At 45.8% G+C, this 18601-nt stretch overlaps 1 protein-coding gene across 10 annotated transcripts in view; it reads right to left on the bottom strand.

Moving 5' to 3' along the window:
• Positions 1–18601, bottom strand: part of BCL11A (BCL11 transcription factor A) — a 106836-nt gene that overhangs the window by 19922 nt on the left and 68313 nt on the right. For all 10 annotated transcript variants that reach the window (XM_058428450.1, XM_032176644.2, XM_058428455.1 and 7 more), the window contains one exon: positions 1032–1133. In XM_058428450.1, coding sequence (XP_058284433.1) covers positions 1032–1133 — 102 coding nt within the window. The remainder of the gene's footprint in view (positions 1–1031; positions 1134–18601) is intronic.

Raw genomic sequence — 18601 nt, 5'->3', positions numbered from 1 at the left:
TGGTGGTGGTGGTGATGGTAGTGATGGTGGTGGTGGTGGTGGAGGTGGTGGTGGTGGAGGTGGTGGTGGGGGTGGTGGTGGTGGTGGTGGTGGTGGTGGTGGTGGTGGTGGTGGTGGTGGTGGTGGTGGGGGTGGTGGTGGTGGTGGTGGTGGTGGTGGTGGTGGTGGTGGTGGTGGTGGTGGTGGTGGTGGTGGTGGTGGTGGTGGTGATGGTGGTGATGGTACTGGTGGTGGTGATGGTGGTGATAGTGATGGTGGTGGTGGTGATGGTGGTGGTAGTGATGGTGGTAGTGATGGTGGTGGTGGTGGTGGTGGTGATGGTGGTGGTGATGGTGATGGGTGATAGTGGTGGTGATGGTGGTGGTGATGGTGGTGGTGGTGGTGGTGATGGTGGTGGTGACAGTGGTGGTGGTGGTGGTGATGGTGGTGGTGGTGGTGGTACTGGTGGTGGTGGTGATAGTAGAACCTTCACATTTTAACTACAATGATGTGCATTTTTCTCTAAAACCAGGAGAAAAGTAAGTCGAAATTATGTGTGGGCATGTATGTATAAAATATACTATGTTCAAATACACATGTAAATACATAAGGAATATGCATTAGAATAACTCTGGAATAACCCTAAACTGACTCCTTTTGATTCTGGCCTTGGCTAAAGATGTGTGCCATGGACTATACCCAAAGTCCTAAATGAGGCCACAGGAGTGAATGTCCAGTAAAAAAATGGGCTCCAGGGGCACAGGCATATTCAATCACTAGCCATGGAGCCAGACAAGACCCTGGGGAGAAGACCCACAGGGATGAGCTACTATCAGCTCCCAGCCTCCAGTGAGGAAAGAAAAAGGGGAGGGAAGAAGTCCTTCTGGGGCTGAGTGGAGTGGGGAGCAGCTGCCAAGTGAGTAATGGAATAATACATATGACAATCTATTTTGGAAGTAACTCCCTTCAGTACTTAAAAAGTAAGGGCAATTTCCAGAAATTCTCATCTCTATACACATGGACATTTGTAGAAGAAATAAGGCTCAACTTACAAATACCCTGCGGGGCATATTCTGCACTCATCCCGGGCGTGGGGATTAGAGCTCCATGTGCAGAACGAGGGGAGGAGAGGCCCCTCCAGTGCAGAAGTTTATCTGTGAAAGAAACCCAAAATCAAGCACTACAGCTACAAACAACGTGCATCATAAACCACAGGATATCACATTTCAATTCCATTAAAATAGATTACAACATCATTACAACAGCCTTGCAGATAGTTAACAGGCCCAAGGCCTGAAACAAAAGAAGAGTGGTGAGTTACTTCCCACAGTTTCTGTTTTGTTTTCAATTTCGGTCTTTTTGACAAAAGGGAAAGGGTTTGTTTTAGGAATGGGGAGACGTGGTCTTTGATTCATTTGCTTGTTTATTTGTTGTTGTTTGATTATTGTCTTGTGGAAAGAGATATGTAAACAGCAAGGGGAAAACTGGTAATATTGTGGGTAGCCTGGAAACATGAGGGGATTTTATCTGCAAGGCTGGTTTACATGCATACATTAACTTTACTTTATAGACAAACCCAAGCAAAAAACAAAATGCTGATAGGAAATGAGTAGATTTGTGAACCGTTTTTTATGGGACAGAGTCCCGCTCTGCTTTCTCTTTTTGTTTTTTTGAGACGGAGTCTCGCTCTATCGCCCAGGCTGGAGTGCAGTGGCGCGATTTCAGCTCACTGCAAACTCCACCTCCCGGGTTCACGCCATTCTCCTGCCTCAGCCTCCCGAGTAGCTGGGTATACAGGCACCCACCACCACGCCCAGCTATTTTTTTTTGTATTTTTAGTAGAGACGGGGTTTCACCATGTTAGCCAGGATGGTCTCGATCTCCTGACCTCATGATCTGCCCGCCTCGGCCTCCCAAAGTGCTGGGATTACAGGTGCGAGCCACCGTGCCTGGCCATCACTCTGCTTTCTCTGTCCCTCTGCCCCCCTCTTCCCATGCTATATTTATGATAGAGCCTTCAGTGATAGGGGAACCTTGGGCATTTCTGGACTGAGCTGGGCCATACTCTAGAATCCTGTCAACTGGAAACCTTATACAGATGTGGCTTCTCACAATACAAAGCAATGGAAAATAAAGATTAGATTTCTGGGGTCCAAATAACTTTGACCATTAAATGACAAGGAAAAAACCAGCATTCCAATAATGCCAGCACCCAGAAACCCTGACCCACCTTCACCATTTTACTGCACTTTGTTGTACTCTGGTGAAGACAAGTGACTTCTCACACTAATAAAATGAATCTAACAGTCAATGAAACATTTCTAGCACTGAGATTTTTTTGAGAAGAGGAAAATTTGGTTTGTGCAATCTGCGCATTTTATGGTTTATTTGGTAAGTGCCTAGCTTTTCCAAGCCCTCCTCTAGCTAACTAACCACGTAGCTGTCCATCTTGCGACAGACTGGAGGATAGATGGTGCAGGAGAAGCTATGTGTGTTCTAGAGGTTTGGAGCTCATGATGATTGGGGAGGGCAGGAGACAAGAAAAACAGACTTTGATGGTGAATAAACAATATGTTTTCCATTAGCTTAATATTAAGAGCACTTAGAAGTGTTGTTGTTGTACTCTAGGATAGCAGGTCTCAAGTGTAAAATACATCCTGTTCTCCTTATATAGAGCACACTGCCAAGCACAGCCAAGGCAGTTGGGACAAGATTTCCTTTCACAAGGAGCCTAGTGGGTAACGATGGTGTGCTGCTGAGAAGGCTCTTACACACACAGCATAGGTCTGCTGTTACCAGGCCTGCAGAGGGAAGCCCTGGTGGAAGCACCACCTAGCCTGAGACCGTCTACAGAGACATTTCATCCTCTCTGACCCAAAACAAAATAAACACCGCAAAGTGAAACAACACAAGCAGGAAGACCGGACTTAACAAACAAGTACGTCTACATTTGACTGTTTATGTCAAATGAATTGAGAATGTGGCATAAAATTACTACAGATTTTGTCATGGTATTTTTCAATGAGAAATCTGAGAATCCATTTTTGCCTCAGCCTTGTTTTTGCCTCAGCCGATCACTAAGTTTGCTGCCAAAACAGACATCCTTTTCTTAGGAAACACAGGCAACCCAGGTATCTCTGTGATCCCAGCATAAAAGCAACAGGTACTTGGATCCTTGTATGGGGAGCATCTAATTTCAAATTCTCTGCCACTTACTCTGGGAAGAGACCCTGAAGTGCTTCAGCAGGCCTCCAGCCAGAAATGGGAGAACTGCTAACCTAATCCATGCTTAGCCCCTCACATGAATCTCTGGTTGGCAAACTTGTCTACAAACCCATTAGCCCTAAACAAGCTGACTGCAGGACCAGATCTCTACAGTGTCCGGCCATGTGGCAAAGTGAGGTCTCATCTGAGTATCTGGCAGCATAGTTTGTTTTTGTTTTTGTTTTCTAAGTTGTAAAAGACCCTAGCTATCATCAAGTCTGTCCCTTCATTTTACAGATGGGAAAACTGAGGCCATGAGAAATTAAGTGACTTGCCCATGGCTACACTGATGGTTAACCATAATGTGAAGATTAGAATTCATCTCCTGACTCCTGTTCCAGTGGTCTTTCCTGGGAATCTGTCTCTTACCCCCTGCTGTTCCTGCCGTGGTCTTCACTTCCCAACAAGAAGGTCCGGTTTCTACTGATCCATTAGGCAGTACTTAACAGTCTTGGGGGAGGGTCCAGCCCAGCAGTGTTACATGGGGCTTTCGAAAGGTGCCAATGAACTGACTTGGTCTCACAATTGGAAAACAAGGCTTGCTCTGCTGCCTGGGCCTCCTGGCCTCACCTTTGCTGTGTTCACCCTCTACCTCTGCTTCCCCTGCAGAAGTAGACAGCTGAAAACATTTCTATCAGCCTAAGAAGCTATTTACTTTAGAAAAAAGCACACTGTCTTTGTGAGACTCACCCTTGCATTTATCTTCCTCCAGGAAGAGGGTCAAAGCAAAGCCAACTGGGGACCCCAGCTGATTCTGCTGCTTCTTCCACTAAACACATCCATAATATTCTCTTTGGTAAGTAGAATCGACATTCCCACAAGGACTGGAAATGCTAAATTGTTAATAGCCTCCCTAGGGCTTAACTTCTTGCTATGATGCCTTCAATTATTTCATCACGGCTTAGGCAAAGTAAAGTATCACAATTAACGCTTCTGAGCGTCAAACTCAAGGAGCAGCTCTGCCTTCCCAGGCCAAGGAGGGGAAAAGGAGCTGCCCTTGGTTGAGGGCCTCTTCTTTTCCCACCTTCACTTTCATTCTCCCCAGCCAGAGATGGGCTCTGGTTGCTGGCTAGGAAGTGAGTGATCTAGGTATGTCCTCTTTTTTTCTTTGTTAGTGCTCTTAGGCAAGTGATTCTCACAGTGCAGACCCAGGCCCACCCCCGATCAGCATCACCTGGGAGTTCGTTCAAAATGCAAATTCTTGGGCACCACCTCAGACTTACTGAATCAGAAATTGAGGGCAGGGAAGCAGCAGTCTATGTTGAATAAATTCTCCAGGTGATTCTCATGCACACTCAAGTTGAATCAGCACTGCTGTCTTAGGGTAAGGGAAGTATGAACGCTGGAAGTTTTGAGATTCCCTGGGCAGAGACCCATGGGCCATAAGGCTGTTTTTCCTCCTGTCCAGGACCCACCTCCTTTAGGACTGGAACAGTCAAAAACAAATTAAGCTTAGGGAATCCCTAAGGATCCCTCCATTAGGAAATTCAGGTTCCACCCTCCGTCTGTCATTGATAAGGACGGGGAACAGGTCCAGGCTCTCCATCGGGTCCAGGGCCTTCTTAGCATGAGACAACACCCAAACCAGCTTGTGCCAGACAGATTGTGTCCTCACTGCTTCCATAAAAGCCGACATGTCGGGGAATGCAGCTGTGGCAACTACACGGACACAGCAGGAACTGGACTCTTGTTTCCCTTTCTGGTCTCTCAAATGGGACACATTTCCCTTTTCTGACTCGATCTTTTTTCAGATGGCTTACACTTTTCTGGTGGAAGGTGTTTCAACCTGTTCTATTTCATAAAGGTCTCTCTAGACCCAGCATTTCCACTTGGGGCCTCAGAAATGCCTTACACATTATTAGGTTGCAAAGTTTCCTTATGGCTAAATTTTAAAATAATGACTCTTATTTTTCAGGTTCCATTAAAAAATATGCAACAAACTGGGAATGGCTTTGATTTAATGTTATACATTTGGTCACTTTACATTTCTACATATATTGGGTACCAACTTTTGACACAGAGCTCTAAGCCCAGTGGGATGTTCCTGGAATTTAAGTCATTAAGTCAAGTTTTTTGGTTTCCTCAAGAACATCTCAAAGATTCCTTGACTATTAACATGCTATTTGTTTCTGAAACTAATCACGGGGTGTGTAATACAGCAACATTACTGTCGACTAATCAACAGGTAATACTGCAGATTTCCAAATGTGCCAAAACAGCTAAGCAAAAAGCATCATTCCAACACATTTAATGACTGCTTTGGGAGCCCAACTTTAACAGGTACTAAAACCAAAGGACTCTCCACAGGAATACATAGATGTGCGCTATTCACTAAAATGTATGTGTGTGTGCATGTGCAAGCGTGTGTATGTGTGTGTGAGCGTGTGCATGCGTATGTGTGTTTATGAGCGTGTGCATGTGTGTATATTTTGTGAGTGTGTGCATGCACATATGTGAGCGTGTCCATGCGTGTGTGTATATGTGAGTGTGTGCATGTGTGTCTGTGTACATGTGTGAATGTGTGTATATTTCCTAAACATATGTTTTTAGATAATTTCCCTGTTTTTTTTTTTCAGTGAGACAGGCACAAAAGCAGTAGAGCTGTCCCATGTGGAATGGGCTATCTCGTGACGCCTCTTTCACCCTGGGTCTTCAAAAAGAGAATGGATGGCACTGTGATGAGGACGGGTCTCTATATTGGTGACAGGCCAAAATACAGGACTACCTACAGTCCTTTCCCAGTCCATAATCCTCAAGTCCCTCAGCCCTTCCATGTAGCCACCTTCTAGACTACACTTAAAATGTATCTTGAACGTTTGTAAAGTACCCTGAAGGAACCTATTCCAGTTCTGAATCCGATTACTAGGTTCAAGCCACACAAATAACAACAGTGCAGCTAGTCTGAGCTAGAGGCTTCTTTACCTAACTGCAAAGTAAATGTCCTTTCTATTCAGCCGCATCTAGCTCTTGACCCTATGTTTACCACAGATACCAGTTCTTCTCACTTAGATTCTCTGACTTATCAGAGTAGTATAGAGCAAACATTAGCTATGCCTGTGTCTTGAGTTGTGTCAATCTATAATGAAAATGTGCCAGCCTTATCATCACTCAGACTTCTTAATTAACCTTCTAATATTGTCAAAATCGCATTCTCTTTTGTTCTAGAAATGAGCATTTACATGTGCATTTTTTTCCTTCATTGCTTTTTTACTGGTTAAGGTTTTACCAAATCCTGATGTTCTTTAAAAAGTGTATTCTGCAAAAACAAAAGAAAGCAATAACTATAGACACTACGATATAAAATTTCTTCCCTGAAATCCGTTTATTGTCCTTAGATTCCTTGATACTTCAGCAGTGACTTTAATAACATCAATCCCTCATTTTAAAACTCTTTTTTGATCAATGCTATCCTTTCGGAGCCTTGATTATTCAAACAATAGGTTACTAACTTCACCTTTTATGAGTTCTCCTCCTAGGCTTTTTCTCAATAAAGGGAGGAAGTAGAGATGACATTTTGTGTGCCCCTTTATCTATAAAAATGCCAGCCACCAATCTGTCAGGCCTAAACAAAATTTTTCTGCAAGCTGTGTCTTTAACATAAGCAAAGCATATAATTCCAAAAAAAAAAAAAAATCTTGCTTTTCTGAAGAGCAACTAAGCCAAAGACATTGTGTTCCATCTTTGTGTTGAAATGCAGATTTCCCACTAAAAGGCAAATCCTTCATTTCAAAAGGTTGAATAGGATGGTACTTAAAAAAAGAATTCCAGCTGGTTAAATTTAGGGTGTTAAAAAAAGTTCACTCCAATAATATTCTTTGGCTCTGGGCCCAAAGTATTTTCACTTGATCGTGAATTAGATAAATTCTTTATTACACTTTAAGCTTTTGCCTTAGAATGGTGGAACTTATCTAGGAGACTGAGAGGGCAGCTGCATAAAAAGACAAATTGTCTTAGGACAATTTTTTTTGTTTGTTTAATCACATACCTCACTATGCAAAATGTGTATTCCCAGGATAAATTCCATTCATTCATTCTCTCATGCATTCATTCAACCTCTCATGCATTCACTCAACAAATATTTACCAAGTGCCTACAACGCCCAAAGCAATGGGCTAGCCACTGTGGGCAGTACAAAGAAAACACAGACACAGATTTCTCCCACAGCAGGCTTCATTTGGTAGAAAAGGTAAGGCCTGCACAGAAATTGCTCTACCCCAATGCAGAAAGTGTGTCATGAGAGAGGTACAGATGAGCTGCTATGGAAATTCAAAGGAAGAGAAATACTTCCATTTGGAAGGGAGGGAGAGAGGCTTTGGGAAAGAGGAAAACTTATGAGTTAAACCCGGAGAGCCAAGAGAAAGGATATCCTAGATAAAAAGAAAAAGCAGGTAAAGATGCTCAGAGAGAAGCAAAGCCCAAGGTGGGCACAGAGTAAATGGGGCCCAACAGGCGGTTACATTCACATCAAAATATTGCACACTGATTCATCCAGTTGACAGCAGAGGATACGACCATCTAAATAAATCCTCTGAAGATTTCTGTGACATCTTCAGCTTTCACAAGTGCGTATTTTCCAATTGCACATTTTCTGAAAATAAGGGACACAACCATGTGGACTCTTGTGAAACTCCATGAAGGTTCATCTGTTCTGTTTTCCCCCCACCTCAATTGTTTCTTCCCCCAATGAGTGTGGGTGGCCCGCTAAGGCAAAATTTACTATGTTTTATTCCTCTGAGTCAGACAAACAAGTGTTGATAGCCATGTTCTTCCTTGCAATACTGCCTTCCTGGCTTAAATAATCTATTTCAGATGTCTCATTGCCAGTTTAAGATGGGCCTGTACTTGCTGACACATTTTCAACAAATGACTGTGCAAGAAACGTTGAGATTTTCCTACACTACTTTGTCTCTTCAATCACCAACTTGACCATCCCTCCAAATTTCCCCTCTTTCTTCTTTTCAAAGCCATGGGGAGGATAGGGGTGCCCTTACTTCTGCTCTGAGTCCTCAGCTAAGGATCTTGTTTGTGTGTAGTGGGGGCAGGGGGAGGGGTGTAGCCTTGCCTCTATCTGAGGTATTTATCAGGTTATTTGGGAGCTACTTTCAGAGATGCCCCTGCTCTGTGTATTCCCACTGCCACCACTCCCCGGATTCCTTTCTTCCTTTAGGAAGCAGGGACTTGTTCCTCTGGAGAGACTGCTAGAGGGAAGTCAGGAACCTAAGTTCTGCAGCCCCAACTCTGCCACTCACCAGCTGTTTTGTGACTTTGAATAAATCCTTTCTTTCTGGCCCTAAGTGTTTCCATCTTTAAAAGGAGAAGACTGGATTAGATGAGGTGGCTTCTCTCTCCTGACTCCCATGCCAGTCCAGGCCTCCTTCGGACCAACCAAGAGACCTACTATAGGCCGTGCTAGAAGCTGGCCAGGATACACCTGTTCCCCTCATGACCTTGACCTGGATGAGGAGGGCCTTATAGGAGAGTTCGGGGCTGGGCTCGGTCCCCAGGCTAATCCTTAGGCTTAGAGAGTGAGCCTGATGATGGATTTCAACCTCCTGGGACACAGTCTTGCAAAGTTCACCTGTCTGAGCTTCAAGGAGGAAACCTAGGTGCGTCCTGAGCCAATGAGACTGAAGGTCAGAGAACCAGGAAGAAACTTCCCCAAACCCAGGCTAAATGTCAAGGGAAAAGGTCTCAGTGGCTCATGCCAGAAGTCCAGTAGCAAAGCTCGGCCTCATGCCAGAGCCTGGCACTCACTGTTCACGAAGGCACACACAGGACTCTAAGAAAAGGGAGTCCTCTCCCCGGCCACCACAAACCAGGACAGCAAAGCCCAGCACCCTGTGGTCCTTGCCCTCCCACCACACCCCATCAGCATGGAGGGTTCTTGGAAAGCCATGTGTGAAATGAATTTCTGTAAAATAAATCACATTTGCTAACCAACATAATTTCAGAGATGTTTCGTCACCCTTCCAGGCTCATTGAAAATTGGCAGGGCTTCTAACATTTTACCTTTTAAGTGTGTCTTCCTTCCCCCCAACCCCCAATATCCTCTCTGTCAAGTAGTTAATGATCTGTAAACAAACACTTTAAATTCAGTGGGGGAGCTCACTATTTAAAGAAACCCTGTGGTGAAACCTTTTGAAAAGTTAACAATCTTTCTGTAATGTGAAAAGTCACTCTCTAATTTATCAGTTTCCATTAATGAGATTTTTGTGTGTACTGGGCCTTCTGAAAGTGGGGCTCAACTGCAATCCACGCTTTTGTAGTTAGAAGGGACGATAAAACACACTGCCCTGAACATATTTCTAGCACCCGAATTGTCCAGCTTCACACAAATGTATCACAAACACCCTGATGCCTCCCTACCCCACTTGAGAAATGAAGAAAAGGATGGAAAATCATCATTTGGACACCTGGAACGCCTTGCAAACCAAACTTGCATTTCTCTCGGGTTAAGTATTAGATACCTGAGGAAGGTGAAATACGCATTTTCAACTGAGCGTTCAGGAAGAGGCATGGGGCTGTGAAGATGGATGCGATGAGAATGACCATTTGCAAACGTTTGATTCTGATAACACCTGCCAGGGCAGAGAAGGGCTTGTCTATCAAAGCCAGCAGAACACACAATTACTCTGAAGGGGCCACCCCGAGCCTTTTTATCTGCATCAACTCACAACAAATGTGCTTTATGCCTCTATATTATCATTTCGATCGGTCTTGAGAAAATACTAGAATAAGCTAAAGAAAACCAAACATGGGTGGAGGGGCAAGGGGAGGGTTAGCATTAGGAGAAATACCTTATGTAGATGACAGGTGGATAGGTGGAGCTAACCACCATGGCACATGTACACCTATGTAACAAACCTGCACATTCTGCACATGTATCCCAGAACTTACAGCAAAATAAATAAAGAAATAAAGAAATAACCAAACATGGTGTTTCCAAGAGACTCCCGATGTTTTGTTCGTGGGCACTATGGAAACAGGGGCAGTGGTACTGTGAGTGACAAGGCAGTAGGGAGCCATGGTCACCAAGTGTGGGCAGCCCCAGCGACCCTGCAGCCCGGCCAGCTGGAGGGCTTTCCTGACTTACCATCCAAGACTGGTCTGTGCACGGAGAAGGGGCCAGAAGAACCGGCAGCCCCAGGAAGGCTCTGTCAGGCCTCCCCCAAGGCCAACAAGCCCAGAGGGGGGCAAGGCCTCCAAGTTTAGCCCTTCTTAAGGAAGCACATCTGTCTTGGCCTTTATGGAAAGCTTTTTTTTTTTTTTTAATTGAGTCATGGTCTCACTCTGTTGCCCAGGCTGGAGTGCAGTGGTGCAATCTTGGCTCACTGCAACCTCCGCCTGCCGGGTTCAAGCAATCCTCCTGCCTCAGCTCTTAAGTAGCTGGGACTACAGGCATGTGCCACCACCACACCTGGCTAATTTTTGTACTTTTTGTAGAGATGGGATCTCACCATGTTGCCCAGGCTGGGTGGAAAGTGCTATGTTCTTCCCAAAGTACTCTCCTCACATCCTGCCCCCACAGTCGCCCTGTGGAATGAGGGAAGGTACTAGCCTCACCTCCCAGTGAGGAACTCGAAGATCTCAGAAGTGTCCTGCTGTGGACAGGAAGGACAGGGCTGGGCTTCAGAACCCTGCCCACCTTCTGACGAACCCCCTCCCACCGCCACCTCAGGGTCTCGGCAGAAACGTGTCGTCTGGACACTGGTCTTACAGCCCCTTTCAGGCAATCTCCTCGCTTGCCTTTCTGGCACTATTGAGTGAGTGGTGTGTGGACTTCAGGGGAAATGTGGAAGGCACTTCACAGGCCTAATACTCTGTGACAGTCTTGGCCAAGAGATTCTGAGAACCAGAACCAGCCATTCTCCAGAATTAAAACCTATTATGTCCTGTGGTTAACACAGAGCTGCTCAGAAATTATGAGAACTAATTTAAGGCTTCAAAGCTCTACCAAAAAAAAAAAATGGTCTAGCAGGTCAGGCTCTAACATTTCTTCAGGAACAAAACTAGGCTGCCCTCTCGCCTGAGGTGAGGCTGAATGAAGGAGCGCTCTGGTGCTGCGAGGCCAGGCTTCCTCCCATGACAGCAAGTCCTTCTTTCAGAAAACAGGCCTCTGCCCGGGGCACGCGGCAGCTGCTCCTCTGCAGTGCCTCAGCACCTTCCGGCCTCCCAGGCACACAGCGTCCCAGCTCCGGCCTCAGTCCTCATCTCTGTGGCAGAGCCCCACAGAACAAAACACAGGCCTCAGCTTTGTCTTGTTGTTTTTTTTTTCCCCTCCTCCCTGGCTTTTTATCCAATTTCCTAATCCTTCATTTATACCACTGACCAATCTGAAAAGAGTTCCCTGAGCAAATCGGAGATGCCCACAGATACAACCTGCCATCATTGGAGCAGCCTCAGTCCAGCCACGGGGTGGGGCACTGCCGTCTGTTCTTGGGTCTACTAATTCTGCTGATTCCATGTGAGTAACATCCAATGTTCCCAGACACCTCCAAGCTCCTCCAACCAACAGCACAACTTCCTCAACTCCTTTCTACCCACCTAGCAGGTCCACGTGGGGACTCAGCCTATGGACACCTGGCCTCTGCGGGCACAGGGGCCACACATCACGGTGGGACCTGGGGACCACTTTTTGTTTTGAGTCTCTCTAAGACTGCTTGGAAAATGAGGTCTCTCAGGTCTAGCGTTTCCACGCAGTCCCAAGCATGAGGCTGACCGGAGGCCACCAATGTCAAGCTCTCTCAGGTCTACTAGGAACAGGAAAGAATAACTCTCCCTTAACAAGCCCCTCAGGCTGAAATCCTTTTGCTTCCAGGGCCTCAACCTTCTACTGCTGGGTAGAAAGCCCCCTCTGTCACCGGCCCACAGATCTCAGCCGCCATCGCACTCAAACCCTGTCAGGCGGTGGAGAGTGTGGACGGCAGGCTGACGCGGTTTCAAAGAGGCCGACCAGGCAAGAACCGTCCTGTACTCCTGCCCCGGCTCTAATGCAATAAAATGTCTTTTATCAATGTAATTCAAGGCAAAGAGTCAAGGGTCTGTCACCATTTTAAAGAGGCTTATTACATGGCCACAAAAATTTGCCTCAGGCTCAAACCTGGCATGTAAGGTATCAGCGTGGGACAGGTTCTTTTGATTTGATTTTATTTTCTTACAAAATCTGAAAATGAAACGCTTCTGTCCCTCCCTTCCACCAACCGTTTTTTGATTTATGGGGAGGAGGAAAGAAATCTGAAGCTGACAGGTTGGGACAACTCCACTCAGTTTTCTCACTCAAAAGCAGCTTTTGTGAAATCATACTTTGCATTTATGGCCTGCGGCTCTTGGCCGACTTTGGCAGCTCCTCCAATGTGGAGCAAGCTGTGGACTTCCCCGGGAGGAGGCCCCACTGAGATGACTGCCCCACTCTGCACCGAGGACAGAGAGGTGGGGGAAGGTTGTGGGGGAGGGGCTGGAGGCCAGGGGGCTGGGGACATGAAGGCACTGGCTGGATAACACAAAGGCCTTCCAAGGGTGTGTCTCTCTTCTGAACCTGGCTCTCCACTCCATTTCTCCTGGATCCAGGTCTCCCTATAATCTGCGTGCATCTACCACTGGTTCTCCAACTAAAAGTTCAAGGCTTCTAAGAACCAAGACTCAGTGGTCTGCCTCTGACTGCCCAGCACCATGCTGGGCAAAGAAGACCCCCTCAATAAGTACTTAGGATTCAAGCTCTGTGCAGTGAACTTTTCTTCCTGTTGGAGAGCCATTCTAAATGACCTGGCTGGAAGGACCAGGCCATGGAGCCAGCAGTGACCAGGGGAAACCTTCCCTAGTAAATGATTCACTAACCAAGGAGCCTCTGGGTCAGCCTTGGCCCAGGAGATGATTACAGCCCCTTGAAAGTGGCTGCTGGTCCATCGCTTCACTGTACTATTTTGGCAATCTGTAATAGTGTATTTACTCAATGGTTGTTATGGACAATCAGGTTAATCATTCACTTTCCAAATGCTGTGTAATTGCACAGTTAGAAGAGCTACAGTGGATGTCAAATTTCCTTAAGTCTTCTGATAAATTGGTCTCAATTACTAGTCTGGGTCCCTTTCTCCTTCCTCTCTCAATTTGTTTTAGCAATCCTCCACATTTTCCTCTATTCTCATCCCCTACCTGCACCCCCTTCTCTGTCCCAAGAGAAAGAACAGTGTGAAGTACATCCGCTTGAATAATCCTATTTTTGAACTCATAGTTCTAAATAGTTTTTGCTCCACTAAAAGGGCTTAAAAATAAGGCTAGGAAGCTAGCCCTGGGAGGGGCATTACAGGCTGGCTGGAAGCCCCCAGCTGCCTCCCTGCCTCAGATGCAGGGAGAACACCTGCAGCCACCCACACCTTGTCACCCAAGTTGCACTAGATCCTGGTACAGCCCAGTGGTGGCCACAGCTCAGGGAAGAAAGAAGGCAAAGCCCTGCTGTGCTCAAGGAGATTGAGGCTTCCCAGCCCCAAAACTGGGAAGGGCCCTGGAATGGGATATCCCCTCCCCTCCCAGCACCCCATTACCAAACCTAGCCACCCATCTCTGCTTGGGACATGCTAGACGGCAAGAAGAGAGAAACAATTAACACCTTGAAAACAAAAATGAAGCAGGGATCCTAGGAAAAGTAAAAACATTCAGAACCCAGGGCCTTCTCTCTGTCTCCCAAGACCTACAGCAGGCCCTTCACACCTCTGCTTTGCGGCTTTAACGCACTACACCCCACCGACCGCAAGCACATACACATGCTCTCAAGAGTCAGAGGGTCACCCAGGGCTAGAACTTAAGCCATCCAGCCCACAAGCTGGCAGGTGAAGGAGGACAGGGTTCAAGGTGACAGTGCTGTCCACGGCTGGCCCCTGGCTAAGAGCAACTGCAGCAGAAGCAGTGTTTCTTCTACATTTCCACGGCTCGTGAAATTTTTTGTCTCTTTTTTTTATTTGATGCTCCACCCCCTACATCTTTCTTTTCCCAACATGCTCCAGGACATACAACTCAGGGCTCCAGAGTTTTAAGGGCATTTTTTTTCCACAAGTGAGATTAATTTTCTAACAGAACCCTAGTACATTTTATGTGATGGTGGGAGAGCCTTTTGACCATCAGTGTCCTGGAATGAGCTCAGCATGCTCTCTGGGAAGTGAATTGGGAAAGTGAATGGGGAAAAGCCTCAACACACAGACAGCCCCACAGAAAATTCTCCAGCTCAGGAAACCCACCTAGGTATAGAGACCTTCTCCGGAACCTCTGGTCTGTTCTAGTCCTGCTGTCAAAAGAAGGGGGTTGGACTGATGCTTCCCAGCGGAGGGCTTGTTTGTCATTTTTGGACCTAACATCCAGTTCATCAAGGTCACTCCTGACTCCCAGGAAGAGAGGCAGACCTGTTAAGGGGCAGGTGGTTTGATCCACTTAGGACATTTTGGACATTTTGCATCTCTCACGATTCCATCTTGAGAGTTTAGTTTGGTTGGAGTTTAGTTTTTGAGTTTTTTGTTCGGGTTGTGGTTTCTCTTCCTCCATTAAAGAAAAAATTGGAGCTGTATTTCTGTTTCCTGTTCACGGAGCGGACAGAAGGAGGGTGTGCAGTGGAGGAGGTGTGTGGGGAGGAGGCTGATACATGGAGCAGAGCCGAGAATATCCGGAACTGGAGAAAAGTGAGAAATGGAGCTTTTTTCTTGGCTTCCAAACAGTTGTAATTTCCACTGCCACTGCTTAGTTCCTGGGCACCAGGCATACAGAGTGGGAAAGGGGCATGTGACAACTTTGCCACAAATCAGGATTTGGCATTTAAATCCACAGGAAGCAAGAAGAATAGAGGGACTGCTTATTTATAGATTTGCAGATGAATGAGATAACCAAAATGCACTTCTCGTGTATGTGAAGGAGCAATTCCATTTTCAGACTTGGAAAGTTCTCCATAATTAAGTATCACCCGACCCTGAAAGCACATTGCATCCCAAGGTTAAGATGAGCTTCCTGAAAACAGGGTAGAAGACTGCTGCTTCGGTGGTAGCTCAAGAATTCTATTTTGAAGGACAGGTTAGTACCACAGTACATTTAACTGGATTCAGTTCATGTGATTATACAGTGCTTTGCTTTCTGGAATATGTAATCATCTCTTTCTGATGACATTTTAAATATCCAACTAGACAAATAATTGCAGCAATAATTGATAGCAGAGTCAAGCTGGAAGATCATTGATTGGCAGAGTCCCCACTGAAACAAATCTTTCTTTCAAACATTACAGAAATGATGATGTTTAACTCTAACTTTTGCTGATAAATGCTCAAAATCTGATTTACTGATAAAGGCAGTGCAAGAAAACCTGCACTTCAGCCCATGATTACTTTGCGAGATGTTTGAGAAGAATCAGGCAGTGTGATTTATATTATTTCCCATGAATAATTGCAAGGATAGTGTGGGTAGCTGGAGGAGAATCAACACAGGCGAGAGAAGTGTTGCTCCTTAATGCTACACTTCCTGAACAATGCTAGCCAACAATCAGGGTTTACAGCCCTTTTCCCCTCTAATATATATCCAGTGGTAGAGAAATGGTCTTGACAAGGGGAAGACCAGGAAAAGAAGACACACAAATAATCAGCTCCACTCAGGCCTTTGAAACGTGGTTTAAATCAATGCCTCAAACTGAGACTCAAATTCCCCTGCCCAGTGCAAAGAGCCCTGGCCAAGGTCAGAAGACTTGAGACCAGGCAAGTCCCAAATGATCTCAGTCAAGTCCCCAGGTATAGCTGCAGTCCCTTCAGCCCCAGTCTGTTTCTCTGTCCAAGGCAGAACCCAAATCAACTGCTGTCTATGTCATGTGTTTTGATTGTAATATTTAAGTTAGGGCACTGTGTTCAACAACTCAGACCCTGTGGAATGCTGCAATTGTCAGAAATAACTCAAGAGAAGATGCTCGTCTCCAGGAAACATCAAATGAATGAGCTGGCATATTAGCAGACGTGGATTACAGTAAGGAAAATCTAAAACAGAAGATGTATCTGGATGCTTCAGCAGGCAACAAAGGAAGAATTTGGGGACTGGGTCTAAGCACTCGCCCAAAGCACTAGAAGGAGGATTTCTTTTTATTTTTCTTTCCTATTTTTGTTCTTCTGGTTGTTCTTTCTTTCTTCCTTTCCTCCTTTTTTTATTTCTTTCCTTCTTTTTCTTTCTTGGATGCTTTTTTTCCCCCTTTGAAACTGAACCATTATAAATGAGTTGGTCTCATAGCTTCTGTTAAAAATCAGACGCTTGTTAGATGTAATGATTATCTGCATTGTGACACTTACTGCGTATGAGGGGTCTTGTCGAACAGCTTTACTCTAATTTAGAGCTCCTCTGTTAATTAGAAAGCCCTCAGATTTTCTGCAAATGCAGGTCACTATCGACAGCTCATGCTTTTGATGCTTCGTCTGTGACAGTTGTTGGGTTGCCCTTCTAGGAGCTGGCAGGGTTGTCCAGAATCTGACAGTGTCAGAAAATGCAGTCACCATGGCTGCTTCACAGGAAGTTACACGCAAGGTCTGCACATAGTCAGTTTCCCTGCAGCCCAGAAGCCTGATGAAATCTGCACTCACATTCAGCTGAAAATAGCTCGAATTCCAACCCTCTCTCCCCCTGCCTCCTCTCTTCCCCTTTTCCTCCTTTCTACTTCCTTGCCTCTCTTTCTCCAACCTCTGTTTCCAGCATCTTCTTTCTCATCTCTCTCTTTAGTCCTCCACAACTGGGGTCCTCTGCTGTCAAAAACAGCCACATTCACCAGAAAGGGAAGTAGGTTTTACAGATAAACCGGGTTGCTTTTCACTGAAACAGCAGTGATTGTGGAACAGAAACTCTCCCCTCCCTGCCTTTTAAATAATATTTCCTATTTTTTTGCACCGGTCAGCAGCTGCACCTGGTGAGGCTGAGGTCAAGGCTACACTTCCAACATGGCTCACATGTTTTTTCTTAAGAGAAGGGGGACTTTGGAGGGGGGCAAAAAAAGAAGGAGAAAGAGAGGAAAGGTTAACCACTCAAGCAAAAATGCATATGGGCTGAGGTTTCCTGCCCTTATCACCATTCCAGTGTAAAACCTCAAATTGTAGGAATTCTCACTTAGGAATACCTCATTATGGAATATATGTGCTGGGGGTCTGGGGAGATGGGAGAAGGGGTGTGTGTTCATGACCATGTGTGTAAACTTGTGTGCTCCAAATTTAATCAAGTTCAAGCCAAAAAGAAATCCTCTGTGGCACTTGTTTAGGACTTCGCAAACAAACAAACAAACAAAAAACAGTATTTAAATCAAAATAGGAAATATAAAAACGATTTGTACACCCTCACCACCACCACCAAGGCATAGCCTTGGAAGAAAAAGGCATCCCTTGCAGCCACAATTTCACAAGTTGACCTTTTCACCAGGCCAGTGCCTAATTCCCTAAACAGGCCGCTTCTTCCTTGAGGTCCCTGCAAACAAATGCAGTCGTCCAGAGTGTAATGGAAGTCTGGCCTTGGAGTTACTGGCTTATGAAATGCAATGGGATGAGGTGGGGTGAGAGGCCGTAGCCCAGACTGAACGACACAGTGACCAGGCAGGGTGGAGCAAGGCCACTCCAGCAAGAATGCCAAGGATACTTGGCAGTGGGTTACTAGCCCCAGCAGGGCCCATGCCTCTACGGCCATGTTGCTGTCATCTTGGTTCTTGGCTAGCAGACGCCAATGCCAGGAATGTCCTCCATGCCTTTAAGCTAAATGCAAAAACAGAATGGTGTGAGCCAGGGCAGACCCCATACTCTTTTAGATTCTACCTATAAGGGAAAAATAAACCTAGACCTGGAAAATAATGTGTAAAGTGGCAAAAGCCAATCAACTCATTTAAAAAGAAAAACCCTCCATCCAACGTCACGAAGCTGCTGAATATTAGGTTCCTGGGAAGCTGTCCCAGCAACCTAGATATGAGAAACAACGCTTGCTATTCTGGGGTGAGAAGTGAAGTTGCCTTTCACTCGGGACTGTCAAACACAGTCTATAAATACCAGCAATGCCCCTTGTGAACTACGGGCTGAGCTCAACCCAGAGAAGGCAAGTGTTTCCCAAAGGTCACACAGCAATTCCAGGTCCCCCAGAAGTAGCCCTTCACCAGATGGATCCCATCACCAGATAGCTCTTGGAAATATACATTGCTGCATCTGATTCTCATTTTCAACAAGAAGGCTGAGGAATGAGATTGCACATTTTAGTTTCCTTCCCCAACTTTCTTTCTCCAACCTTCTGCTCTGGTTCTCCTCTCCCCCACCACATGTACAGAAAAAATCTTTTTAGTATGTTTAGGGATCTATTTCCATATCTACCCAAAATCTCCAAGCCCCTT

The sequence above is a fragment of the Hylobates moloch genome, unplaced genomic scaffold (genome assembly GCF_009828535.3).
Source record: "Hylobates moloch isolate HMO894 unplaced genomic scaffold, HMol_V3 SCAFFOLD_15, whole genome shotgun sequence".
In the NCBI taxonomy this organism is placed as follows: domain Eukaryota; kingdom Metazoa; phylum Chordata; class Mammalia; order Primates; family Hylobatidae; genus Hylobates; species Hylobates moloch.
Note: the sequence above shows the minus strand (reverse complement) of the source record. Positions and strands in the feature narration are given on the sequence as shown.